This window comes from Neofelis nebulosa, chromosome 9 (assembly GCF_028018385.1).
Source record: "Neofelis nebulosa isolate mNeoNeb1 chromosome 9, mNeoNeb1.pri, whole genome shotgun sequence".
NCBI classification, from domain to species: domain Eukaryota; kingdom Metazoa; phylum Chordata; class Mammalia; order Carnivora; family Felidae; genus Neofelis; species Neofelis nebulosa.
The window spans coordinates 32,275,349-32,302,620 of NC_080790.1; the positions used below are offsets into that span (position 1 = coordinate 32,275,349).

The 27,272-nt window shown below is 39.3% G+C and overlaps 2 protein-coding genes across 9 annotated transcripts in view; both read right to left on the bottom strand.

Moving 5' to 3' along the window:
* The window catches only part of CDKL4 (cyclin dependent kinase like 4), a 54,676-nt gene extending 43,757 nt beyond the window's left edge, over positions 1 to 10,919 (bottom strand). The window contains exon 1 of one of the 3 annotated variants that reach the window (XM_058683129.1): positions 10,320 to 10,919. The gene's annotated coding sequence lies outside the window, so the exon portion shown is untranslated. Of the gene's footprint in view, positions 1 to 9,762; positions 9,866 to 10,300 lie in introns of those variants that run through there. The other 2 variants (XM_058683130.1, XM_058683131.1) reach the window with 2 other exon arrangements.
* A 111-nt stretch (positions 10,920 to 11,030) lies between these two features.
* Positions 11,031 to 27,272, bottom strand: part of MAP4K3 (mitogen-activated protein kinase kinase kinase kinase 3) — a 209,286-nt gene continuing 193,044 nt past the window's right edge. For 3 of the 6 annotated variants that reach the window (XM_058683127.1, XM_058683126.1, XM_058683128.1), the window contains 5 exons: positions 24,491 to 24,559; positions 24,314 to 24,406; positions 18,787 to 18,857; positions 15,938 to 15,993; positions 13,831 to 15,263 (listed from right to left, as the gene is read on the bottom strand). In XM_058683127.1, coding sequence (XP_058539110.1) covers positions 15,176 to 15,263; positions 15,938 to 15,993; positions 18,787 to 18,857; positions 24,314 to 24,406; positions 24,491 to 24,559 — 377 coding nt within the window. In that variant the 3' untranslated portion in view covers positions 13,831 to 15,175. Of the gene's footprint in view, positions 11,229 to 11,713; positions 11,810 to 13,480; positions 13,690 to 13,830; positions 15,264 to 15,937; positions 15,994 to 18,786; positions 18,883 to 24,313; positions 24,407 to 24,490; positions 24,560 to 27,272 lie in introns of those variants that run through there. The other 3 variants (XR_009248373.1, XR_009248374.1, XR_009248375.1) reach the window with 3 other exon arrangements.

Genomic DNA, 27,272 nt, shown 5'->3' on the forward strand with positions numbered 1-27,272 from the left:
TGTCTAACTCTAATCTCGTCACGTGTCTTTCACAAAGCTGTAGAAATCAACCAGAACAATAAAGCCACATAGATATCGGGGCGCCTGAGTGGCTCCGTTGGTTAAGCATCTGACTCTTGATTTTGGCTTAGGTCATGATCACACAGTTCGGGAGTTTGGGCCCCACATGTGGCTTGCTCTCTATCTCTCTCTTAAAGAAAAATAAACTCAATAAGAAAATGCACACAAATGAAATGCTTCCAACATAATAGGAAAGACAGAGGAATTTAAAAACTTAAGTAGAAAAGTACACTCCAAATTCCGGAAGAGATATTTCCTAGGATCCCACTAGAAGCCTTTGCAGAGAACGAATACAGAAATGCGGTGGGATCTGGAAAAACTGTAAAGGAGACAGGAGAGGAAATGAAGGGCCTGGGATAGACTTAAAATCATCCCCCCTTCCCCCCCACCCAAAGAGAAAATACATCACAAGTGCAAAAATACTGAGAGTGTCTCAGTGGATCAGAGCAGTCACCACAGGGAAAGGACTTAAAAGTTACGGATGTCGAGAAGGCACCAGTCAGTGTGACACTACTGGGGAAGAGAAGGGCAAGAGGGAAGGGAGAGGCTTATCCAATCTCTGTCAGAGACTGGAGAGTGAAGAGTAAAAGAAGCAAGAGGGTAAATTTGTGCCCCTGCAAGACAAAAGAGAACCCCAAAACTGAAGGACATGCAAATCTCTCTGCCCCTAATTAAAAAAAAAAAAGTGCTACTCATTAAAGAAACTGCACTTTGGTACCTTGACAGAGCGGACTCTCTTGACCTAGGACTGCTGTCAACTATCACAAGCCAAACCTTGCCCAGGGAATCAAATAGACGAAAGCGGTCTCCACACAAACCTATTATTGGAAGAAAATAGAAATGAGAATGGAACATTTCAGCTGATGAAAATCATGTCCAAAAAACCTAACAGTGAAGCAGAAGAAAACTAACACAACACTCCAAACCGATTTAAATATCTTCTAACATTCATCTGGATATATGAAAAGCACTTGGAATCAGAAATTCAAATAAGACCAGAAGTGAACAAAAACATAAATAAATAAGAAAAAAAAAAAGATAGTTGATTGAACTCAGGGAAAAAAAAATACAAGAAAAAGACAAAATCATCTCAGAAATAAAGGCTAAAAAACAAGACACCAATGAAAGAATAGATTCCAATGAAAACTTAATAAGGGACGTTTTAAAAAGACAGAACAACAATTAAGAGATTAAAAATGAGAAAAGAAAAAGTAAGAGAGTTTAGAGAGAAAGTGGTTGAAACGGAAGACAGGCAAAGAAGACCCAACACATGTAATTAGAGTCTCCAAAGAAGAAAACAAAATAGTGGAACAGAACGAATAGTTGAAAGTATAATCCGTGAAATTTTTCTGGCAGCAAAATAAAGTCAAAGTCAAAATAAAGAAAAGGCCCGTCAGGTAGTTGGCAAAACTAAATCAGAACAATCAACTCGGACATATTTGAATAAAACTATCAAAACAAATACTCTCATAGCCTGCAGCCATAAGAGAAACAGAGTGACATCAACCTTGTCTAGAGGACACAGTGCAACAGCAGCCTTTTCAAGAGATTCAAGAGAAGAAAGTGAAGGCCAAGGATTTTACACTCAACCAAGCTGTCCTTCAAGTAGCAAAATCATACATAAACAGTTTAAAATATGCAAGACCTCCAGGAATATTATATTCATGAACCCTCTTAAAGAATCTACAAGAGGAAACTTTCACCCAGCCAAGAGGTGATTGGGAAAACTTCAAGAAGAGATTTATAGTGAGCATTTAATATATTTAATTGATGACTAGAGCAAAGATGGGGACAAGGGTGGAAGAATAATATATAAAAGTTAGAAGTGCTGACAATGTAGAAGGTAATGCAATTAAAGATCTGTTTAAAAAATGGAAAGGGAACAAAGAAAGCAGAATAAATTGATAACTAAATAGATGGGAGTAAAATACACCATTAAAAAGAGGCAAACCAGGGGCACCTTGGTGGCTCAGTTGATTAAGCTCCAACTCTTGATTTTGGCTCAGGTCATGATCTCACGGTTTGTGAGTTTGAGCCCTGCATCGGGCTCCATGCTGACAGTGTGGGGCCTGCTTGGAATTCTCTCTCTCTCTCTGCCCCTCCTACACGTGCGTGTTCTCTCTCTCTCTCTCAAAATAAATAAATACACTTGGAAAAAAAAAACAGACAAACCAGAGAATAAAAAGTTAAATAAGAAAATGGACTGAGAGCACTAAAAAAATACCCAAAGAAGTCTAAGAAATAAAAATCAAACACAATACATAGAGAAAGAACACAGGGCTAACATTATACATGTAAAAATTATAATATAAAACAATATGACAGGGTAAAGACTATCAATATCAATAAATATGTGTGGGCTTAACTCATTGATTAAATGAAAAAGATTTCAATTTGGCTCACAAAGCTAGATTCAACTATAAGCTATATGCAAGAGACACATCTAAGACAAAGTGATTCAGAAAGGTTAAAAATAAAAAGACAAACAGAGGTATTCAGGACAAATGGAAATATAAAGAAAGGAGATTTATGACAAAATAGAATTAAAGCTACAGGAAGCATTAAATACGACAGAAGGGGGGAAGTTTTTAATGCTAAAAGCCACGATTCACAATGAAGATATAACAGCCCTCAAATAACATAGCAATTACTGTTATAAAGCAGAAACTTTATTTAGGACATGTAAGGAGACACGTATAGAAACACATTAATCATGACACTTAAACACACCAGTTTGAGGAAAAGGCAAGGCCAATGGAAAACAAAAAACAAAAAACAGAACAAAACAAAAAAGCATGTAACTATGCAGAATACCTAAACAATATAACCAATAAGGTAGATCTTTAGGAGACAGATACATTGAATTATATACTCTGATAATCTAAAATCTACCTTCTTCTCAAGCACACATCAGAAAGTTTAAAAAACTAGAAATATTATAAAAACATTCTGATCACAATCAAACTAGAAATTAATCCAATTAAAAAAATATATATATATATAATAAAAAAAAGACCTTCTACCTAGAAACTAAAAAAGCCTTCAGTTAAATACCTATTGGGTAGAGGGGGAAATGCAAACTGAAATAATGGAACTAAAAAAAAAATAATGAAAACACTACATATCAAAATCAATGAGATACATTTAAAGCAGGGGTTCTCAACTGGGGATCATTTTGTTCCTCAGAGGAATTTTTCAATGTCTGGAGACATTTTTGATTGTTATGAGTGTGTAGAGGCCAGGAATGCTGCTAAATATTTATCCCAGGACAGAGCCCCACAAGAAGAATGGTCTATCTGAAAAGTTCATAATGCCATGATTGAGACACCCTGACATATAGAAATTGAGAGAAAAAATCCAGGGATCAAAACAATATAGAAGAAAAGATAAAAGAGTAAAAATAATAAATAAATGCAATAATCTAAAAAAGAACCACAAAATAAACCAAAATAAAGCATGAGAAACAATAACATTGAAGCAGAAATTAATAGAGAATACAGAAATAATAGATCTAATTAATAAACCCAAATCCTAGTTCCTTAAAAAAATTAAACAAACCTATAACTACCTTATTCAAGAAAAAAGGGAGAAAGAATGAATATACAAAATAAGAAATAACAAGAGGTAATAAAACAGAACAATTTTTTTTCAAAAATCATGAGTCTACTTTGCAGGCATATATATTTTTATTTATTTATGTATTTATATATTTTTAAGTGTTTATTTTGGAGAGAGAAAGGGAGGGTGGTTAGGGCAGAGAGAGAGGAAGACACAGAATCCAAAGCAGGCTCCTGGCTCCGAGCTGTCAGCACAGAGCCCCACGCGGGGCTGGAACTTACAAACCGTGAGATCATGACCTGAACTGAAGTCAGACACTCAACCAACTGAGCCACTCAGGCGCCCCATGCAGGCATCTATAAAAATGTATTTAAAAACTTAGATGAAATGGATAATTTTCTAGAAAAATACCATTTATGAAAATTTACCTGATTAAAGATTGAGAATTTAAAGTGGCTTCTGGGGCACCTGGGTGGCTCAGTCAGTTAAGTGTCTGTTGGTTAAGCATCTGTCATGATCTCCCAGTCTGTGGGTTCAAGCCCCGCGTCGGGCTCTGTGCTGACAGCTCAGAGCCTGGAGCCTGCTTCAGATTCTGTGTCTCCCTCTCTCTCTGCCCCTCCCTTGCTCATGCTTTCTCTTTCTCTCTCTCTCTCTCTCTCTCTCTCTCTCTCTCAAAAATAAAATAAACATTAAAATTAAAAAAAAATTAAAGTGGTTTCTGCATAAGAAATAAAGAAAGTTTATTTTTTAAAAATCCCACAAAAAAGCACCAGGGGTCAGACTTTGACTACTGTGGGGTAAAGAGGTTGGTAAATTCTCTTCCAAAAACACAAGGCCAGGGAAAATTGTCAAAAAAGTAAAATGAAAGCCCGAACCAACCCATACCAATGTGGGGGCTCTGGAAATCAACCAAAGGTAAAAAACAAATTGAGAAGTACTTATTCACAATCAGTTAGAATTCCACTTAAGAACAATGGGGGTCTGTGGCTTCTGCCTGGACCTGCTGCCATTCCTCCTCTACCCTCATCCCCCCAGCTCAGCAGGGGCACCGCCACAACTACTGTGAACTGCCCATGAACCAGAAGCCTTACTCCAAGGGAAAATGTGCTTGATATGGCTCACACCCGTGACACGCTGAAAACTCGTGACAGGACTGTCAGTAAAATTCAGTAGGAAACCAGCGGGGGAAAGCCCCACAGCTTTGTAAGCCTAAGGATGTACTTTCAGGTGGAGTGAGCTGCAGACTAGCCAAAAATTTATGGGAAGATCATGGAAGAGTCCCAGAAGGGGTAGTTTGGCTTTCCACATATCTCTGGCTAACTGGGAAACTCTGAAGCATACAGAGGGAAGACCCAGTAGGGTCCTGAGGCAGATTTGAGGGCTGACTGAACTCTGAATGCAGTGCCCAACCCACACACTGGTCCACTGGAAGAGGATGAAGGACTATGCCTAGAGGTGCTTAAGTACCACTGCTGCTCAAATTATTGGTGACCACCAAACTGTGCAGACAGTGGTGAGTCCTAGAAAGCCAGGCTAAAATAATCAAAAAACTGAACACAGACATCAACAGTCACACGTTTGGAAGGAGGTAGATTCTAGAATACAGGCAGGTTGCAAACACAAAAACCAACCCACAAAAAAATCCTCAGTGGAGAAAACTTGAATCCAGCATTGATGTATTATCTGAAATGCCCAGTTTCCAATTAAAACATTATGAGGGATGTTAAGCAAAAGGAAAGTGTTTCTGATACTCAAAGGCGGTGGGGGGAGGGGGTGGGGGAGAACAAGTCAACAAAAACAACAAAAATGGATTCCCCACAGACTCTTTTTGGGGGATAGAAATTGACAAAATGAACCTAAGATTGGTATGGAAACTCACAGTACCCAGAACAGCCAAAGCAACTGGAATAAAAAGAAACTGGAAGACTTACAATACCCGACTTCAAATTTTACCATAAAATTAGAGTAAATGAAAAGAATATGGTACTGGCATAAAGACAGACATATGTATCAGTGAAACAGAATGGACTGTCACGAAATGACCCTTTTATTTACAGTCAATTGCTTTTCACAAAGATGCGATGGCAATTCAATGAAAAAAGAAGATTGTTTTCAATCATTTCAATCATTTCAACAAATGATGCTAGGACAGTTGGTGTACATATGTAATAAAATAAAAACAAAAACAAAAAAACTTAAGTACCTCACACAATATACCAGAACTAACTCAAAATGCATCACAGATCAAAATGTAAGAGCTACAACTGTACAACTTCTAGCAAAAATTAAGAGAAAAATCTTTGTGACCTTAAGTTAGGCACAGATTTCTAAGATCCGACACCAGAAGCATGATACATAAAAGAAAAAAATTGATAAAATGGAATTCATCAAAATTAAAATCTTTTGCTCTTCAAAAAAACTGACCCAGTAAGAAAATGAAAAAACAAGACAGAGCCTAAAGAAAACATTAGATAAAGGATTTGTATCCATGGGGCGCCTGGGTTTGCTCAGTCGGTCAAGTGTCCGACTTCAGCTCAGGTCATGATCTCACGGTTTGTGAGTTAGAGTCCTGAGTTGGGCTCTGTGCTGACAGCTTGGAGCTTGGAGCCTGCTTCAGAGTCTGTGTCTCCCTCTGTCTCTACCCCTCGCCTGCTCACACTCTGTCTCTCTCTCTCTCAAAAATAAAATAAATATTAAAAAAAAAAAAGAAAAGGATCTGTATCCACAATACATAAAGCATTCTTACAACTCATCAGGCAGCCAGATAACCCAAGTTAAAAATGGACAAAAGATTTTTTTTTTTTTAATTTTTTTTTCAACGTTTTTTATTTATTTTTGGGACAGAGAGAGACATAGCATGAACGGGGGAGGGGCAGAGAGAGAGGGAGACACAGAATCGGAAACAGGCTCCAGGCTCTGAGCCATCAGCCCAGAGCCTGACGCGGGGCTCGAACTCACGGACCGCGAGATCGTGACCTGGCTGAAGTCGGACGCTTAACCGACTGCGCCACCCAGGCGCCCCAAAAATGGACAAAAGATTTTAAGTCAACTCTACCCCCAACATGAGGCTTGAACTCATGATCCCAAGATTAAGAGTTGTATGCTCTACCAACTGAGCCAGCCAGTCACCCCAGAAATGAACAAAAGATTTGAATAGATATTTCACCAGAGAAGATATATGAATGTCTAATAAGCACATGAAAGGATGCTATTAGTCATTAGGAAATGTAAATTAAAACCACAATGAGATACCACTATGTACCCACCAGAAGAAGTAAAAGACAAAGAGTGACAATATCCAGGATTGATAAGGATGCATAGAAACTGGAACTCTCACACATTAATGGTAGGAAGGCTAAATGATGCAGTCCCATTGGAAAACAGTTTGGTAATATCTTAAAAGTTAAACACAAATTTAAAATAAAAGTTAAACAGAAACAGCACTTCCACTCTTTGGTATCTATCCAGGAAAAATAAAAATAGGTCTATACAAAGACATGTATGCAAGTGTTTATTGTATCATTATTCATAAGAGCTCCCGTTAAAAACAATCTAAATGCCCATCAACTAATGAATGAAAATCCATGCAATGATATACTTGTTCAGCATTAAAAGGAAAGTATTGATTCATACTATAGTGTGATGAGCATAAAAAAATAAAACTGAAAACATATGCTATGTGAAAGAGGCCAGACAACTCCCCACCCACACACATATTATATGATTCCATTTACATGAAATTTCTAGAAAAGGCAAATGTACCCTTGAGAAGGACCCAGCATATCCTCAGTGGTACCGCTGCCCAAAATGCAAAGCCTGAATCGGATCACGAGGAAACAGTAGACAAATTTACTTTGGCATCCTACAAATAACTGGCCCATGTTCTTAAAAAAATGTTAAGGTCATAAAAGGCAAAGGTCAAAGAACTGTTCCAGAATGAAGGAGACTAAAAAGATTGAAAAGGAAATGCAATGTGTGATGCTAAATTGAATTTTTGAATGGGATAACTATAAAGAATTATACTTGGGCTAATTGATGAAATCTAAATATTGGCCGTGGTGCCGCCTGAGTGGCACAGTTGGTTAGGTGTCCGACTTCGGCTCAGGTCGTGATCTCACAGTCTGTGAGTTCGAGCCCTGCATTGGGCTCTGTGCTGACAGCTCAGAGCCTGGAGCCTGCTTCAGATTCTGTGTCTCCTTCTCTCTTTGCCCCTCCTCCTCTGTGCTCTGTCTCTCTCTGTCTCTCAAAAATAAATAAATGTAAGGGGCACCTGGGTGGCTCAGTCGGTTGAGCGGCCGACTTCGGCTCAGGTCATGATCTCGCAGTCCGTGAGTTCAAGCCCCGCGTCGGGCTCTGTGCTGACAGCTCAGAGCCTGGAGCCTGTTTCGGATTCTGTGTCTCCCTCTCTCTGACCCTCCCCCGTTCATGCTCTGTCTCTCTCTGTCTCAAAAATAAATAAACGTTAAAAAAAAAATAAAAAAAAATAAATAAATGTAAAAACAAAAAATTAAATATTGACTGTGGAATAGGTACTGAATTTCCTGATTTATGTAATCCGTACTGTGGTTATGTAAGAAAATGGCCTAGTTCTTGGGAAATATACCTGAACTATAAGTAAGGGTAAAGGGGCATGATGTCTGTAGCTTACTCTCAAAAGGTACAGACAGAAAAATTAATATACGTGTATTTATACATGGAGAGACAGGAAGGAAATGATAAGACAAATGGAGCATAATTAATGAATCACATAGATGTATGGGAGTTCATTGTACTATTCTTTCAAGTTTGAAATTATTATATCAAAATGCAGCTATTTAAAAAACCTATATATGGTGGGACTGAAGTGTCTTAACTCACTTTTCTCCTGCATATCAACTTCCATTACACCAAAGACATCTTTCTCAAACATCAATATCCTCAGATGTTGCCTTTCCTCAGAAATGTCCTATGGCCTCTAATGCCACAGAATAAACTTCAGATTACAGTATGATATTTACAGTCCTTTACACTCTGGTCCCAATGGACCTTTCCCACAATGCTCCTCAGATTCTTCCCCAGACATTTTCAGATCTGTCTCTGCTTATGCCACTGCTGGGAAGGTCTGATCCTGAAATCCTCAACTTTTGCAATTCAATTCAAATGTCCTTTCTCTTAGCCTTCCCCAACCCCAATCTTTCTCTGCACACATACTGTGTTCATGACTTCCCCACTCCTTTTTTACGCATTATTCATTACATCCGACTCGCATCCTTAGCCCATCGGCTGGCACATGGCAGGTGCTAAACCTATTGAAGTCCTTCCGTAATTTTATTCTCTAACCTTTCTGCTAATTATGTGAAATCACTGTCTTTTAAGCAAAGGAAATAATCACGTTTTGGTTGTTAATACAGTATTTGGGCAGGAAATCAAGATTAAGCAGTGATATAGCTATTGCCAGGGAATAGATGAAATTGGTTGAAAATATTTTTCACTGTCCTTAGTGACTATCTATCTATCTATCTATCTATCTATCTATCTATCTATCTATCTATCTTGGCTATGGGGTCTCCTGACTTCACAATTTACCAAACTTCTGTTAAATTCATGAAGTTCTGTGTATAAAGGTAAAAACATATATACACTTAGGCCCACTGGTAAATACAGAAAGATGGATACGATACTTGAGTGGATCATTAAATTCTTTGAAAGTTTTCTTTTTAATTTCCTTAGTCTTAAGGAAATGATGTACACAGAAACAGAGAAAACACTGGGAGGCAGATTGTTTTCCATGGTTGTATCACAAAGCAGGTCCTGAGGGCTCAAGCAAGCCTATGGAATGCGCAGGGGGAAGAAAAACAAAATTAAGAAACATGAGAGTAATGGGGTGAAAAAATACTGACACATTTCCTGACGTTTATAAGAAACTGGTGTAAATGGTGGCGTTAGGAATTAGGGGGAAAGGAGACCTTTTCAAGACCAGGCCAGACCAGCTGGATTCTGCAGACTTCAACTCACCATGTGCTATGTTGTTAGCAGTGTTTCCAGTGCAACCAAACCTGCAGTATTCGTCTTTATAAAACTGACCCGGAAAGTCAGATGCAAGACCCATCTGCATCTATCTTATGAACATAACCCTGAATTGCAGAACCTCGAAAGTACACACACCTGTTAATAAGCTTGTCTTGGTGATGGCACAGATGAATTGAAAGCGCTCCCCAGGAAACCAGAAGACCATATAATTTATATAACCCAAGAAACTAATTTTGTTTTTTAAAAAAAACAACAACCACATTTCATCTGTACGCATATCTGGAAGCTTGGCATAGTCCTCTTTATTTCCAGGCCTCTGAAGAGGTCTCGACCCTTCAATGGCAGTTCAGCCTCTCGGCCACACAAGGGTCTCCCAAAGCGCGGGTGCGCCCCCGCCGCCTCTCTGCCACCTTCCCGCCGCCGCTCGCCACTCCAGGACCGCATCTCCCTCTAGCTCCTAGGGAGCCGCAGCGGGTGGGGCGTGAGGCTGGCGGGAGCACCCTGTCACCTCTAGCCCCTCGCCCCCACCCTCCCCGTCCCTCCGGAGGCTCCCAGAGGGGAAGGCAGCCCGCTCCGCTGCCCTCGGGAACTCTCCCTTCTCTGGCAGCGTGCGAGCAGACCCCACTTCTCTCGCCATCAGCCCCTCGCGCCAGCCCGCAGGCCCCCGACCCACCGCTAGCGCCTCCACTTACGGCGCGGACCCGGACGGCGGCGACGTAATCTCGCGCAGCCCCGAGCGGCCCCAACCCGGCGGGGGTCGCTGTGCGCAGGCAGCCACCCGCACGGCGACGGCGGAGCGGACGGCCGCGGCGTCTCCCGGGCAACCGGACGCTCAGGGCGAGCGGGCAGGGCGACTTCCGGAGCGGTCTCCCCGCCCCCGCCGCCGCACCTGCTGCAGGGGAAGCCGTGGCCCCGCCGCCTTGTGTCGGTGGGCAACGTCTGGCAGGGCCGCAACGTCGTAGTGCAGACACAGGAGAAGCTGCTTCTCTGGAACCCCGAAGGGGCCCCGAAGAAGGCGCTCAGGAAATATTTAAGCTACTTGTCCAGTAACACTTGATTGTACGAAGTCCTGTTCCTCTCCAAGTCCTCAAGAGCACTAAAATTAAGCGCATGTAAACGTTGAAATGAGGCTGTTTCCTTGCCTGGGCAGAGACTTTCAGTTTGTCAGATCCTCTGTTATTAGTCAGGACTTTCCAGTCCTGCTTTTATTGTCCAAATAGCTTTTCAGCAAACTTCTGGAGGCTTATCCGTGACAGGCAGCTATGAGCTATGGTACACGTTGCTGCCGTTTTCATAATTCAGCGAGCAGGGTAGTAGTATGTGGAGCTGATTCAGAGAGAGACCAATTTGCCAGCCAGTGAGGAAGCAAGTCAGGCAAATAATGTGATGAACGCTGGACAGTATCATTTTTGCCAAAGCTTACTCTTCTTGTTTCCAAACAGGAACTTAAAAATGCTATGTTAATGAGCACATACATACTTTGTTCAGCATCAATACAATGCTCCCCATCATGCCGGATTGGGGTGGCCATACTTCCCCTTCTTCCTTCAGGTCGCTCTACTCCCTTTTTCTCATCTTCAGTTTTCCATTGCCTTCATTTGCTTAGAAAACAAAGCCAGAAATGTTTATCTCCTTTCTCCTTCAAGACCAAGCATACCCTCAAATCTACCTAAACTCACATCTACCCATTTCTGCCTTCATCATGCTGTAGAAAATTTTCTCAGTAAGGACACAGGTGATCACTACGCGCAAACCCAGCGGCCTGTTTCCATGGTCATGTGTTCCATCTATGAAGTTCCTGAAACTATAGACTACTAGAGCTCCTTTCTCGTGGGGAAGCCCTCTACAGTCAGGCCCAACCTGTTTTCTAGCTTCATGCCCTGTTGCTGTGCTCCAGGCACCTTAAACTCAGCTGCATGTATCACCACTGTTCCTTGCACCTGCATTCAAGATCTAGCCTACAGCTTGCTACCCCTTTCTCCTGCACTTCATAAACTATTCATCCATCAACCACCTGGATTATATAGAACTTTCTGCATAAAGGCTTTCCTTCTCCCAAAGCAGAATTCGGTGCAGCCTTTTGTACCTTTCTTTATCGCTTTTCAACCAAATGGGCTCCTTGAATACTGGAAATGCCGCCTTTTCCATCTTTTCTCCAGTGCCAGTGAAGTGTCTGGATACACTGAAAGTTATCAATAGAAGTTGGTTAAATAATGGAGTCTCTCTCTCTCTCTCTCTCTCTCTCTGACACACACACACACACACACACATACGTCTTTGCAATGAGCTTTGACTACACTTACTTAAGCTTTAGTTGTAATTTTATGCAAATCCTCTTATTCTAATACGAAACACTTTGAATAAAGAAAATGCTTTCTGACAAAGCAAAAATAAATTAAGACAGAAAGTTAATTTCTCTTGTTGCAAGACACAGTGAGAATCAGAATTTGGAATTCAACTCCTGGTGAAAATAAATCTAATTTCCTGGGGGGAAAATGCTTATATTTTAGAGGGCAGTGGATATATATATTGCTTGTATTCTGTGGAATACATACTTTAGTATGGTACTTAAAGAGTATGCACACTGAACTAAGTGGCCTGGGTTTAAATCCTAGCTCTATCACTTACCAGCTTTATTCTTAGGCAAGTTGTTTAAGCTGTATGTGCCTGTTCCTTCATTTGTGAAAGAGCATTAACAATACCTACTCACTGGGCTGTTGTGGTGCTCTAGTGGGAGAATCTATATAAAGCATGTAGGAAAGCCACCTGGCACACAGCCCTGGGCACTTACCATATCCCCTCAAGTCAGACTCTTAGTGCTTACCTAGTATTTTGTATAGCACACATTTTCATCTCTTTCTAACAATGGTGAAAACCGCTATTTGTTCTTTATTTCCTGATCTCTTCTGAAATCAGTGGCGCACTTGCAAGCTGAATGATGGCAATGGGCCCAGAAACAACCAATCTCATCTCAACACTAATGTCTAAGAAACTAGCTCACGAGATAGATTGTTTAATGAAGATGAACTAGATTGTTTCCAACATTCAGGTGAGTGGCTCTTTTCCTTTTGAGTGAATAAAGATCCTTAGTCAAAACTTACCAGGTAGAGCTACAAAGTTGCATTTTTAAGGGTCATCAGATTATTCTGAGGCATGTGATCCTTGGACCACCCTCAGAAAACTGATTTAAATTCAAGTCAACCAGTGTTTCCCACACAGGGGCTGCACATCAGAATAATCTGTACAACTTTATAAAAATAGTATGTCACTGGGCCTCATCCCCAGGGAGTGATTCCAGGGGTCCACATTTTTAAAAAGCCCATGAGTGACCTACAAACCAGTTGCATTTCTGGGAAGAATTCTGTTTGACAATTAAATAGGATGGTTGAATCTTTTTTGAGATGTGACCCTTTATGTAACATATAGGACTCGGAAACTAGAAAAAACTGGCCCAGAAAAAGGATTGACAGCCTTGTCAATAAATGCCAAGAACAGCTCTTGATTTCTTGACAATCAATTCCATGAGTCTCTGTTTTTCAACAAACTGATGATAATGTTATACCTATATGACTTAGAGTCATGTTTTTAAATAAGGAAACTGTTCTAGAGTCAAGTAAATTACCTGAAGTCACAGAGAAGGGTAGTGAAACTAACAAGAGTAGAAATGGCGCCTCATGACACACAATCCAGTTCTTCCCACCCAAGTGTCCCCTTCCTTAACCTCCAGAACTGCATTCCCCAACACTGTCCCCTTCCTTTCTGTAACCCAGGAGTCGGCAACATTTTCTATAAAGGGCCAGTTGGTAAATATTTAAGGCTCTGTAAGCCATACAGCTTTCTCGGAACCACTCACCTCGGTCACCGTACAGCAAATCCAGCCATAGACAACACATAAACGAGTATGTGGTGTGGTGTTCCAATAAAACCTTATTTACAAAAAGCAGATGGTGAGCAGGATTGGGATGAGGAATGTTTGCCGACACCTGCTTCCTAAGACTATGGATGTTTTGATCTTCCTCATCAGAAAGTTGAAGATTCTATAGATGATGCCCCTTTATGAAACTGAGATGACAGATCAAATAAAAATATGATCTGAGGGACCAGAATGGGTATGCAGAATAAGTAAACGTTTTTTTCTCCTTAATATATTTTAGTCTTACTCTATATAGATTAAGCCAGATAACAAGCTACTGTACAACCGTGTGTTAAAAAACATGTTTATTTTACACTATGTACAATCAAAAACATATTTAAAAGCATTATCAATTAAAATAAGTGAAGACCATAAATCACAATTTAGTTTGTTCCTAGTGTATATACCCACATTAAAATATAAAGAACATATACCAAAAAAGAGCCAGAGTGTGCATTTTTGCTAAAACTTGGTATATACATATTCCATTGGAAAAAAGCAATCAAAAATGACTTTAAACCAAAGCTAAGTTCCTGTGATGTGTAGTAACCATTATACTGTTTATATGAGGTAGTAACTAAATTATTTTGGCCATGTATTAATACTCTAAGTCAAAAGAAATAGGAAAACGAGCATAAAATAAGGCCAACCAAAGTAAAAATCCCACTAGAAATTTGAACCACTCCACTCGATGGAATGTTATAGTTCTTCAACGTGACTATATGAAATGTTTAGGGTGGACTCTAATAACGCTGATTTATTCTTTGTGCACACTGTAATTCTGACAACAATTGCAGCGTCACTATTATAGGTACCGCTATTCTGTGATTCAAAATTTTTTTCAAAGGTATATTTTTAAGCACAAACAATCTTACAGGATTCTGCTTAAATATAAAAAGACCAGTTACTACAACAGGTGGTTAATTGGTTTGTTTCACATAGAAAACAATCCAAAGACATTTAAAAAAGATGTTGTGGGGCCAAATGCATATTGACATTGTCACAGCTTACTTTTGTGACTTAATACATCACGTATCAATACTCTGTGCAAATATAAACACCAGTGTACTTGCATTGAAATTAAAAACAAGATTATAAAATGATTATAGCCTCCATTACAATTTGGAAGTTACAAGATTTATATTCATATTACTAAATTACATATAATAAAAATACAATAGTGTTAAATGTACTGTTTCATTGCCAGCATCCCGTTTTGTAATATAGCCACACCCAAGAATATACTAAAGAATTCTTAAAATATTAACCCCAATTGCATTTTTCATCAACATTTACATCTGTACAGATAAGACACTCACTTGTACATCTCATAAAAGTACATTATCTACATAAATTCTTAGTGTATGTCTTCAGCAATATGAAGTTTCACAGAAAAATACTGCCTATATGTACAAAGATTACATTAACAATGAATTAAGCACTTGTGTGGTTCAATATGCTAACTATATCCATACCACTTAAAACAGAAATTTCCCCCATCTTGTCTCATGCCACAATAAATTACAAGTAACTGAAGCCAGGTCACTGCAGCCTTTGTACAGCTTCAAGCATTCGTTAATGTTGCCGCGGTAGTGTCCTTCTTTTCTGGCGTTAACCGTCAAAGCACAACATTTCTCAGTAACTGTTTTCATGACCCGCCAGGATGTATAAATTGCTATTTGCTGTGGGGTTATCAGTTGGCCTACTTTCCAAAACCACGACCCTAAAAGTAATAAACAAAAAAACATGTAGCAGAACAAAGTTATTCTTGAAAACTAATGTCAGCAGAAACAGTTTCCATTACTTCTTCATTTTATGCCTCTATAAAATACTGTTTATTTGATTTGTGGGCAGACCATCATTTGCAAATCATTATAGTTAAAAAACCAATTCCAGCTCCGGTAAGTAATTTTGCTGCCCACCACCTCCCACCTCTAAGCCAGTGCTGTTTTAAGAGTCAGGGAGCAGGGGGTGGGTAAACCTGTGTTTGGAATAATTTGGGGGAACTTAATTCTCATAAAGTATAAAACAATCTGTCATTCAAGAAACAGGAAATATATCAGAATAGAACCTAAAAATTCTATCCGGCGCTAAAACCAAAAAGTTTTAGTTGTCAGCATATGGTATTTCTTCTTTCTTGTGCTGTAAGTCACACTTTGGACAGCACCGTAATGCAAAATTAGTACTGACAGATCTATATATTCCTGTTACTTGGAACAGCAGGTACATTCTCAAAGGCTTTATAACTTCCTGACTTGTGGATTCTTTGGTGTGAAAAATACAATGTTGAATATATTACTGTAGAAATTTCAATTCCCTTGAAAATGAAATCAGTTTCATGCTGGATTTTATAAAACACATTTAGTACTATGTTTTTAGTACAACCCCTTTCCATACCTGTCGGATCCAAGCAGCCTAAAAATTCTTGTGTTATCTGAAATTTCTTGTGTTACCTGTTCAATTAAAATATAAATTTAATTTCCAAAGTTAAAGGCACACAATTTTATATGGGCATTTAATTTATAACTCTATTGAAAAGAAACATAATTCCTAAGATGAAAACAGATCCCTATATGACTGTTAACTTGTTAAGTCAGAACAGAGATACGTCAATTTGTTAGCCTAGGAAAAACATGGCTAATTTCAAATTAATCCTAAAATAGGAGAATAGGAAAACCATTTACTTATTAAATTACAGACCTTGAGGTTGCTGGAGGGGAGGTGGGCAGGCGGGAGGAGCTAAATTGGGGGTGGATACTAAGGAGCGCACTTGTTACGATGAGTACTGGGTGTTACATGTAAGTGATGAACTGCTAAATTCTATTCCCGAAACTATTATTACACTGTATGTTAGCTAACCGGAAGTTAAATAAAAACATAACAAAACAAAACAAAACAAAATTCTAGACCTCAAGGGAAAACTTTAAAAGCAAGCACCCAGTCCATTTATTTAACAAAAACCTTTTGTCAGTTAGGTTAATGCTAACAGCAAGGCCACTGCAGCAGCAAGCCACTTTGATCGGGCCCTTTTACTTTTAAAAGGCTGCAGTGTGGCATGATGGGACAAACTCAAGACTGGAATTTGAATCCCACTTACTAGCTATGACACTGGGCAAGGTACGTAATTTTGTTGAAAATGGTTTTGTCTTCTGCAAAACAGGAGAGAAAATATCTACTCTGCGGTAGTCTTGTGCAGTATTCTTAAAAGTATCAGTGGGTATAATGCCTAGCTATGGGAGTGCTCAACAGAGGACTTTTCTTTCCCATATCCACCGCCCCCCCCCCCCCCCCGCCCAGTCTCTTGAAATAGTGTTTTCTGATGGCATACAGCCTTCAGGAAGTCTTCAGTGTGACCGATTACCAGCTGGAGAGTTAAAGATATGTCTACAGAAGAAAGAAAGACCCACTCCTTTTGCTTATTGAATGCGAAACATTACAAATTATAATGGCAGTAACGTCTCCCCATTGCATTAGTACCTCTACAATTAGTTATTCTGGAAACATCAGGGATTCTCAACTCTTTTGGAACCCAGCACACCTGAAGGATACAACATGCTCACTTCAGTAATCGTGCTCATGACTGATCTTCGACATGTTTTTGGACAAGCAGTACTCAGTAAGGGCTACGGGTGCACTTTGAAGAAGCCCCTCAGGTGATTTTGGGGGCAACCTTGTCTTTTTGTAAAAACTGTTCTCTTGTATCCTGCCTATGGTGCCTTTCTTTCTCTGCCTAGTGTTTACTAGTTGTTGACTGTTCTTAATTCCCTGTTCAATTTCCACAGATGATTTTAAAACATCTTCCTGAGAAGTGAACCCTCTTGTGGGAATTACTGCTAGGAACATATTAGCCGAACTGTATTTTCTCTAAGATTTTATTTTATTTTTTTTTTTATTTATTTTTTTTTTCAACGTTTATTTATTTTTGGGACAGAGAGAGACAGAGCATGAACGGGGGAGGGACAGAGAGAGAGGGAGACACAGAATCTGAAACAGGCTCCAGGCTCTGAGCCATCAGCCCAGAGCCTGACGCGGGGCTCGAACTCACGGACCGTGAGATCGTGACCTGGCTGAAGTCGGACGCTTAACCGACTGCGCCACCCAGGCGCCCCTCTAAGATTTTATTTTTAAGTAACTTCTACAACTCAACATGGGGCTCAAATTTACAGTCCTAAGATCAAAAGCCGAATGCTGTACCGACAGAGCCAGCCAGGCGCTCCTTGGATTTTTATCGAATACTTACTGTAAATCAGGCATTATGCCAATCACATCGCATGCTTCTTTCCCTTAATCATCCCATGAAGTAATAAGTACGATTGTTATCTCCCATTTGAAAATGAAAAGGAGCTAAGTGACATGCCACGGCTACATGTACTAAACTGCAGGGCGGAGAAACGAACCTGGCGTCGCAACTCTGGACCTCATGCTGACGGTCGCTCTACTACACTGCCCACTTGGTTAGCAGAAATGCTCTGAGCTCAGAATGACAGTCTGGGGCATAAACGAGCTTTCTTGCTTGAGGAGCCGAAGGTTTTCGTTTCCCTCTAATGTTCAAGTGAAAGTTATACTGCTGAGACTGATTTGGGGGTGCTGGGAGAGTTTCTGGTTTCACTTGCCTGTAATATTCCCGGGGCCAAGTACAATGTCTGTAACCCCAGCACTCTCTGGTGGAAATGGTGAGCTGAACTGACTCACAAGGCTTGGGAGTTAAATTGTTCCTGGAGTTAAATTTAGGTAGGAAGAAAAAGGGGCAAAGAGTCTTATAAATGCCAAGTGAAGGAGGGTAAGAGAAATAGGAGGCAAGGTGGCTGGAGAGGAATGTGGGATCCTTGACTTATAAGCCTGCTCTGGTCATCATTTCTGAAATCCAAAATAGAAATGGTGCCTCAAGACGGGGAGAGCCAGCATCTGCACTCTTGTTCCAAGGGATGGGCTGGGAGAGTTGGAGAGCTGCGAGGAAATCACTTTTAGCAGTATTAGGAAATTCTTGTCCCGAATATACAAGTGAGTATGTGGTTGCACACAAAATGTGCACTGAAGTCGTTTGGGTGAATGCAGAAAGAGAGGTGGCTGCAGAGCACACGCTACGAACCTCGTCACCAGACTGAATACACTGAACATCAACAGCGAGCATATCAAGTATTCCTCGCATCCATTAGGAACTTTGCAAAGTTAAAGAAAATTGTTTGAAGTAGAATCTGATAGTTTCATGCCTATTTAATGGACATAATTTTGAAAAGACTACTTACCTCATTAGATCTAAAACTTCTACCTTGCATTCCATGTTTCCAGAAAGCTAGCACACTGTCCTGTAGGCAAACTAGCAGGCAAGAACAGCTCAGTTACTGTTAATAGTACAAAAGTTCAACCGATAAGCATCATTCTGTCCCTCTATCTGGCACAGCAGTACTTCCATTAAGAACTAATGTCAGCTGTTCCATGTTTACATGGCATCTTTACTACTGAAATTAAAAATATACATATACCAGACAGAACTGATTCATCTTTTGGCAAGAAAAAAGAAGATTCATTGAAAATATTGTTTTGTTACAGAAACTTTTTGTTTTGAGAAAATGACAACCTTATAAAATATTTCAAACATACCGAAAAACATGAGAAGAGCACAGAAACATATGTATCTACCACTCAACTCTCAAATCCTGACATTTTGCCATTATATGCCTTTCGTTTAAAATACAACCAAATTCAGCCAGCACCTGAGTACAGCCCGAGCAGCTGGCCCCGTCCATTCCAGGCCTTCCTTTCCCCCTGACATATCCGCTATTATAAATTTGATGCTTGTCATTCTCATGCATGTTTTTACTATTACTACACAATATCAAACTTTGTATCAACTGTTTCCGACTTTCATACGTGGGGTATGGTGAACATTTGAACTGTTTCTAGGTTTTTGATCTGTAATAAACATTCTGTACCTCTTCTTTAATACGTGTGCAAATTTTTCTAATTCTAGAAACAGAATTAATGGGACACAGGCATACTTTTTAAAAATTTTAGTTTTGCTTTTAATATTTACATATTTAATACATATTTTTGTGTGTATTCAGTGAGGAGGACATCTAATTTTATTTCCTACAGATAAGCAATTGCATCACCATCATTTGCTGAACAGTCCACCATTTTCCATTGACATATTTATGCTATAAATTTCCATTTACATGTAGGTCCACTTCTGAGCCTTCTTTTCTGGTGCCACTCTTCTACTTTTTTATCCGTCTGATCCCACACTGTCTTAATCACTATAGCTTTATAAAAGTTCCAATACTGAGTAGGGCAAGTATTCATCCAAATTTATTTTACTGTTCTTGGCCTTTGACTCTTTCACATGAATTTTTATTTTTTTTCCTTTTTTTTTTAAATAAATTTATTCTTTTTTTTTTTTTTTTTTTTTAATTTTTTTTTCAACGTTTTTTATTTATTTTTGGGACAGAGAGAGACAGAGCATGAACGGGGGAGGGGCAGAGAGAGAGGGAGACACAGAATCGGAAACAGGCTCCAGCCTCCGAGCCATCAGCCCAGAGCCTGACGCGGGGCTCGAACTCACAGACCGCGAGATCGTGACCTGGCTGAAGTCGGATGCTTAACCGACTGCGCCACCCAGGCGCCCCAAAAATAAATTTATTCTTAAGTTAATTAACATACAGTATAGTCTTAGCTTTAGGAATAGATTCCAGTGATTCATCACTTACATACAACATCCAGTGTTCATCCCAACAAGCACCCTCCTTAATGCCCATCAACCATCAGTTTGTTCTTTGTATTTAAGAGTCTCTTATGGTTGGCCTCCCTTTCTAGTTATATCTTTCCTTCCCCTATGATCATCTGTTATGTTTCTCAAATTCCACATATGAGTGAAATCATGAGATCTTTCTCTTACTGACTTAGTTTGGTTAGCATAATACTCTCTAGTTCCATCCACATTGTTGCAAATGCCAAGATTTCATTCTTTTCCATCGCTGAGTAGTATTCCATTGTGTATGTATGTATGTGTGTATGTATACATACATGTATGTATACACATATATACATACACACACATACACACCCCACATCTTCTTAATCTATTCATCAGTTGAAGCACATCTGGGCTCTTTCCTTAATTTGGCTATTGTTGATAGCACTGTTACAAACACTGGGGTGCACACGTCCCTTTGAATCAGCTCTCCTGTATCCTTTGGATAAATTCCTAGTAGTCCAATTGCTGGGCCGTAGGGCAGTTCTATTTTTAATTTTTGGAGGAACCTCCACACTGTTTTCCAGAGTGGATACACCAGTTTGCATTCCCACCAACACAGCAAGAGGGTTCCCCTTTCTCCATATCCTCGCCAACACCTGATGTTTCCTGAGTTGTTAGTTTTAGTCACTCAGACCGGTGTGAGGTGGTATCTCATTGTGGTTTTGATTTATATTTCCCTGATGATGAGTGATATTGAGCATCTTTTCATATGTCTGTTTGCCAAATGGATGTCTTCTTTGGAAAAGTGTCAATTCATGTCTTCTGCCTATTTCTTCACATCTGGATTGTTTTTCGGGTGCTGAGTTTGGTAAGTTCTTTATAGATTTTTTATACTAATCCTTTATCTGATAGGTCATTTGCAAATACCTTCTCCCATTCTGTTGGTTGCCTTTTAGTTTTGTTGATTGTTTCCTTTGCTGTGCAGAAGCTCTTTATCTTGATGAGGTTGCAATAGTTCACTTTTGCCTTCAGAGACATGTCAAGTAGGAAGTTGCTGTGGCTGAGGTCAAAGAGGTTGCTGCCTGTTTTCTCCTGTAGGATTTTGACGGTTTCCGGTCTCACATTTAGGTCTTTCATCCATTTTGAATTTATTTTTGTGTGTCACATGAATTTTTAGATCAGCTTATCATATGGCACAAATCACTTTATTGGGATTTAAAAAAAAAATGTTTTTTAATGTCTATTTACTTCTGAGAGAGAGACACAGAGTAACCAGGGGAGGAGCAGAGAGAGAGGGAGACACAGAATCCGAAGCAGGCTCCAGGCTCCAAGCTGTCAGCACAGAGCCAGACGCAGGGCTTGAACTCAGGGACCGCGAGATCATGACCTGAGCCAAAGTCAGATGCTTAGCCAACTGAGCCACCCAGGCGCCCCGGGATTTTTATTTAAACGAACCAAATTTGTGGTTTAACTTATAAAGAACTGACACCTTTCTCATATTCACAGACACGGTATAGTTCCTCATTTGTTCAAATCTTTTATGCTTTCAAACAGTAACTTGGAATTTCCTAGATAATGGTCTTAAACATATTTTAATTACATTTATTTCCAAATTTCTTATCTTATTGCCATCGTCAATGAGATCTTTTTTTCTATTAATTTCCTAATTACTGGCATATCAAAAAGCTATTTATTGGTGTGAGTCATATCTAGCAACTCTGAATTCTCTTACTAATTCCAGCAGTTTACTCAGAGAGCTATACAGTCCATATAATCATATCATCAGCAAAAAAGGATCTTTTACTTTTTTCTAATCCTCATAGTTTCCTTGTCTAGTAAGACAATGTCAAATGTGATGATAGCACATATTCTTATCTTGTTCTCGACTTTAATGGCAGAATCTGACCATGAAACATGAATATTTTTTTATTATTTTTTAAGTATATTTTTTAAAAGTTTATTTACTTGAGAGAGTATGCACATGTGCATGAGGGAGAAGCAGAAGGGGAGAGAGAGAATCCCAAGAAGCATCCCAAGAAGGCTCCACACTGTCAGCAAGGGGGCAAGACTTGGAGCTCGATCCCATGAACCAGGAGATCATGACCTGAGCCAAAATCAAGGGTCGGATGCCCAACCAACCTAACCACCCAGGAGCCCCAAACATGAATATTTTTAATAGGCTTTCCTAGATGAAGAACATTTCCTTTTATTGCTAAGTTGCTGAGAAGTTTTTTCTTAAATCATGAATGATCTAGATTTTACTCAATGCTTTTTTTGTGCATCTACTGAAAGTTATGTGACTTTTTGCTTTTAATATTTAATGTGCTATATTATATATTACATAAACAGGTTTTCTGATGTTGAACCATCTTTACTTTCCTGAAATAAACTCTATTATACTTGATGGTGTGGAGTTCTATTTACTATTTTGTTTCAGATTTGTTCAAATTCTGCTTTCATGAGAATGGATTCTTTTGTTTTCTATACTAACCTTGCTTGATTTTAGTATCAGTGTTAAACACTGATTTGTTCAGCATTCCTTCTTTGTCAGTAATCTGAAATAGTCTGTACAGGATAGGGATTATCTCTTTTTAAGGGTGGATAACAGTCTCCTATAAGGATGTCAGGCTTTATGTGGGGAGACTCTTGATTACTAGGCACCTCAAGCAAGGAGCCAGGCTCTGGCTCCCACTTCCTACAGGATACTTTTAGTCTTCTTTATAGTCTTCTTTATCAGAAGGAGCACAGCAGGCCTACATATTGCTTTGAGTTTCTGTTCTTTATTTATCTTATTCTTTGGCTTTGGCTATGAGTTTTTAAGCACAGATTCCATTTGATTTATTTTTATTTATATATATTAAAACAATTTTTTTAACTTTTTTTATTTTTGAGAGACAGAGCAGGAGCAGGGGAGGGGCAGACACGGGAGAGAGGGAGACACAGTCAGCACAGAGCCTGATGTGGGGCTTGAACCCACAAACCGTGAGATCATGACCTGAGCCAAAGTCAGACGCTTAACTGACTGAGCCACCCAGGCGTCCCGCACAGATTCCATTTTAAAATCGTGAAGAGATTTCTCTCATTTTATTATCAGCATTTGCTTGCTGGAAGAAGGGCATTCTACTTAGAGGAGACAGTAAAAGTAGAACCAGGAATAAAACAAATGAACTATCTGTCCTTGGCCCTACCCTCTTTACATATGTGCAAATATCTTTCATTGATAATGAAGAGCAAAAAAATTGTGCCTAGTTAAATACTGAATTAGCTCTCATTCATATTCCCAGCACCATCTGTGATCATTTTTACCTCATTTTTCTGGAATGTAATCATTTTAATATTTACTTATTTATTTAATTTAATTAAATAAATTTATTATTTAATAATAATAAATAAGAGAAACAGAGAAGAGCAGAGAGAGAGACAGAAAGAGAAACAGAGAGAAAAGAGCAGAGAGAGAGGGAAGAAGAGAATCCCAAGCAGACTCCATGCCCAGTGCAGAGCCCAACACAGGGCTGGATCTCATGATCATGAAATCATGACCTGAGCCAAAATCAAGAGTCAGAGAACTGACTAAGTCACCCACATGCCCCTGGAATGTAGTAATTTTAGAATACTGAATATATAAGAAATCCTTTTTCAGAAAACACCGTAGTCCAGCAAAATGTGAGAATGAGATAATGGAACCTCCTTCTTGCCATTTTCACATTTTGCTCTGGTCAGCAGATACAACAGCAGAAGTACAACAGAGTACACTAAGTACTAAATTTTAAAGTACTTATAGGGAAACTCCACAGGAGTTTGGAGGAAATGGAAATTCCTGTTTTATGAAAAATGGTATTTATTTCTTTTGAAATGTCAAATCTGTAAGGAGGACAACATTATTTCTAGATGTCAGTTATTAAACTATTTTAGAGAATGTATAAAAGTGAAGACTGATGTTGACTTCATATTCATTATACCCTGTATTGTAAAAAATGTATTCTTAGTAATATATTTCTATCATCTCAGATAATTATCAGGTAAGATATTTTAAGCAGCTCTTACTGCAATCAAACCAGAAATACAAAACTTGCACTTACCTATTGATTCAATCTGGAAATCAAAGGTGAGCTCAGATGATAATTTTCTGCTAGATTTTAATCTTCCTTGGAGATTTACTATTTTTATACAACCTAGAGATGGGGAGGGGGAGAGTCACTCAGAAACTAAGATAAAAGGAAGGTGTTAAAATAAGATGTTCATAAATAAAAACTTACAATCCAAGCATACGAGAATGGTATCTCTCTCCAATTGGGTTACGTGAGTAACACTTGTCTGTGGGCTATCTGTAACACAAACGAACTCAATAAACGGACATAAAAAAAGTAATTTTGAAAGCACAGAGACCTAAAAACAAGAATTCTGAACATCACTGAATCTGAAACAGACTTAAATTTTTAGCTATACATATGTACTGGCTGAGCCAGGCTGCTTGGGTCTAAACTCTGATGCAAGTGCTGAAGGAAGTCAGGGCTCACTGGAACGCTAACTATTGTCATTACTGCTGGTGATGTCATTATTTTCACTCATATGTGAAATCAGGAGTCTAATCCTCTATATTATAGTTATGACTGATTTCTGCTTTTAAGCTCAGAAGGCCAGGGACTGCTTTGTGTATCACATGGCAGTGTCCAGCACCACATGCAATAATTATTTACTGAGTGAATGAATCAGGACAAACTACTTCAAGTACAAATGAGTTAAAAGAAATACTGAAGTATTTTGAGAAGTATGAAATATTATCAAAATGCAAACAGGAATCATTTTTTTTATTAAGATTTATTAAAGTTCTTATAAACTGGGAATTTTTTTGTAATTGTTTTTTAATGTTTGTTTACTTTTGAGAGAGAGAGAGAGAGAGAGAGCGAGAGCGTGTGTATGCGCACGGGTGAGGGGCAGAGAGAGGGAGACACAGAATCTGAAGCAGGCTCCAGGTTCTGAGCTGTCAGCACAGAGCCCGGCGCAGGGTGTGAACTCATGAATTGCAAGATTATGACCTGAGCCGAAGTTGGACGCTCAACTGACTGAGCCATGTGGGTGCCCCAAGAATGCCTTTGAAAAAAATATTATATTTATTTATCAATCAATAAATATATACATATATATGCATATATATATACACACACACACACACACACACATATATGATATAGATCTGTATCTGTATCTATATAGAAAGCACAAGTGGAGGAGGGGTAGAGAGAAGGAGAGACAAGAATCCCAAGCAGGCTCCATGACATCAGCACAGAGACCAATGTGGGGTCCAAACCCATGAACTGCGAGATCCTGACCTGAGCCGAAATCAAGAGTTGGACGCTAACCAGGCACCCCCAAACAGAGAATGTTTAAACGATTTTCCATGAAGTGAAAAGTAGGCTACCCCAAACTTTGTACGAACATCAAAACTGAAACTGCTGATCTACAGGCCTTTGTTTCTGGCCTTACGTGTCCTTGAGAGTGGGTCTGATGACCTACAGTTACTGTTTTCTACTTCCTACAGTATTAGTCTTAGGACATCCAAGGCCTGCCGTTAGACCTTCAAATGTATTTTAGACCTGGTACGTCTGTAACCAACCAGAGCTGAAAGGACACGGAACAGGCCTCCTGGAAATCAGATCTTTGTAGCTCTTACATACGTGGGTGAAAATTAACAATCTGAACATATCTATACAATCGACTTCAGTTCAGGAAGCCAGGCTAGCATACCAGAGAGAAAGTCAGGAAAATAAGGTTTTACCAACTGCTTGTATCAATTAGTTACCAAACACTAGAATCACCTGGAGATCTTTACAAAATACTGATGCCTAGCTGCCACGTCTAGATATTCTTATTTAATTGGCGTATGTGACTTGAGGTATCAGGAGTTTTAAAACTTCCCAGGTGGGCTGTACAGTGCAACGCAGTTTAGGAAACCAATGACTCAGAATTTCATATGATGCAAAACTCTAACCATACTTTCTCTCATTCAATTTTTACCTTAGCATCTCAAAACCAGAGATGAACTGTAGTTATCATACTTAGTTTCTATTGTTGGGATGAGCACTGGGTGTTAAAGGTAAGAGATGAACCACGGGAATCTACCCCAGAGACCAAGAGCACACATTACACACTATATGTTCGCCAATTTGACAATAAATTATATTAAAAAAGAAAAAAGGAAATCTAATGTTAATTCACAAAAAAAACTTCCAAAAAACAAAAAAATCCAACTCCTAATAAAGTGATTTCATTACAGTAAGAGAATGAAATCAGAAGCTCCTTAGAATGAAGGTACCCACACAGCTGTACAAAATTCTTCTGTGCAGAAATCAGGCCCTTCATTCAACAATTAGTAGAAAAGGATTTAAAATTAAAATGCTTGGGAGAAATAAGGTATTAACTGAAATCCACTAACAATAAAATATCAATCACCCAACAATGCCTTCCTATTAAGCAGGGAGGAAGAGATCAGGAAAGCAGGAGTGCACCCGCTGTCTGAAAGGGTAGATAGGTGTCTAAGAGAGAATGCAGAACAGAGAATTCTAGGGAGCCAAGGAAGCCACATCACGTTGTCAAGGGCCAGCCATGTTTTCCTTCAACAATGTGTCCTTAAAGGAAAGCTGTCTCAAGTTTCCTGGGCTTCAGGAAGTCATGTAATTGTCCCTAGGTTTTTGTGAATGTGTTTGCGATGATTTTTTTTCAGTGTCAAAGACCCACAACTCTAAGTTTTTTCCTTTTGTGAACACTCTTTTAGGCTTCCAACAAACTCCTGACTAATCAATATTTATCGGCCAATTGTCTTCTTAATATTTCCCTAAGAACCCAAAGACCCTGACAAAAGGCCTCTGCAAGACCTTTAAAAATTGCCTTCTTGGGGTGCCTGGGTGCCTCAGCTGGTTAAGCATCCGACTTCGGCTCAGGTCATGATCTCATGGTTCATGAGTTCGACCCCCACGTCTGGCTCTGTGCTGACGGCTCAGAGCCTGGAGCCTGCTTCAGACTCTGTGTCTCCTCTCTCTG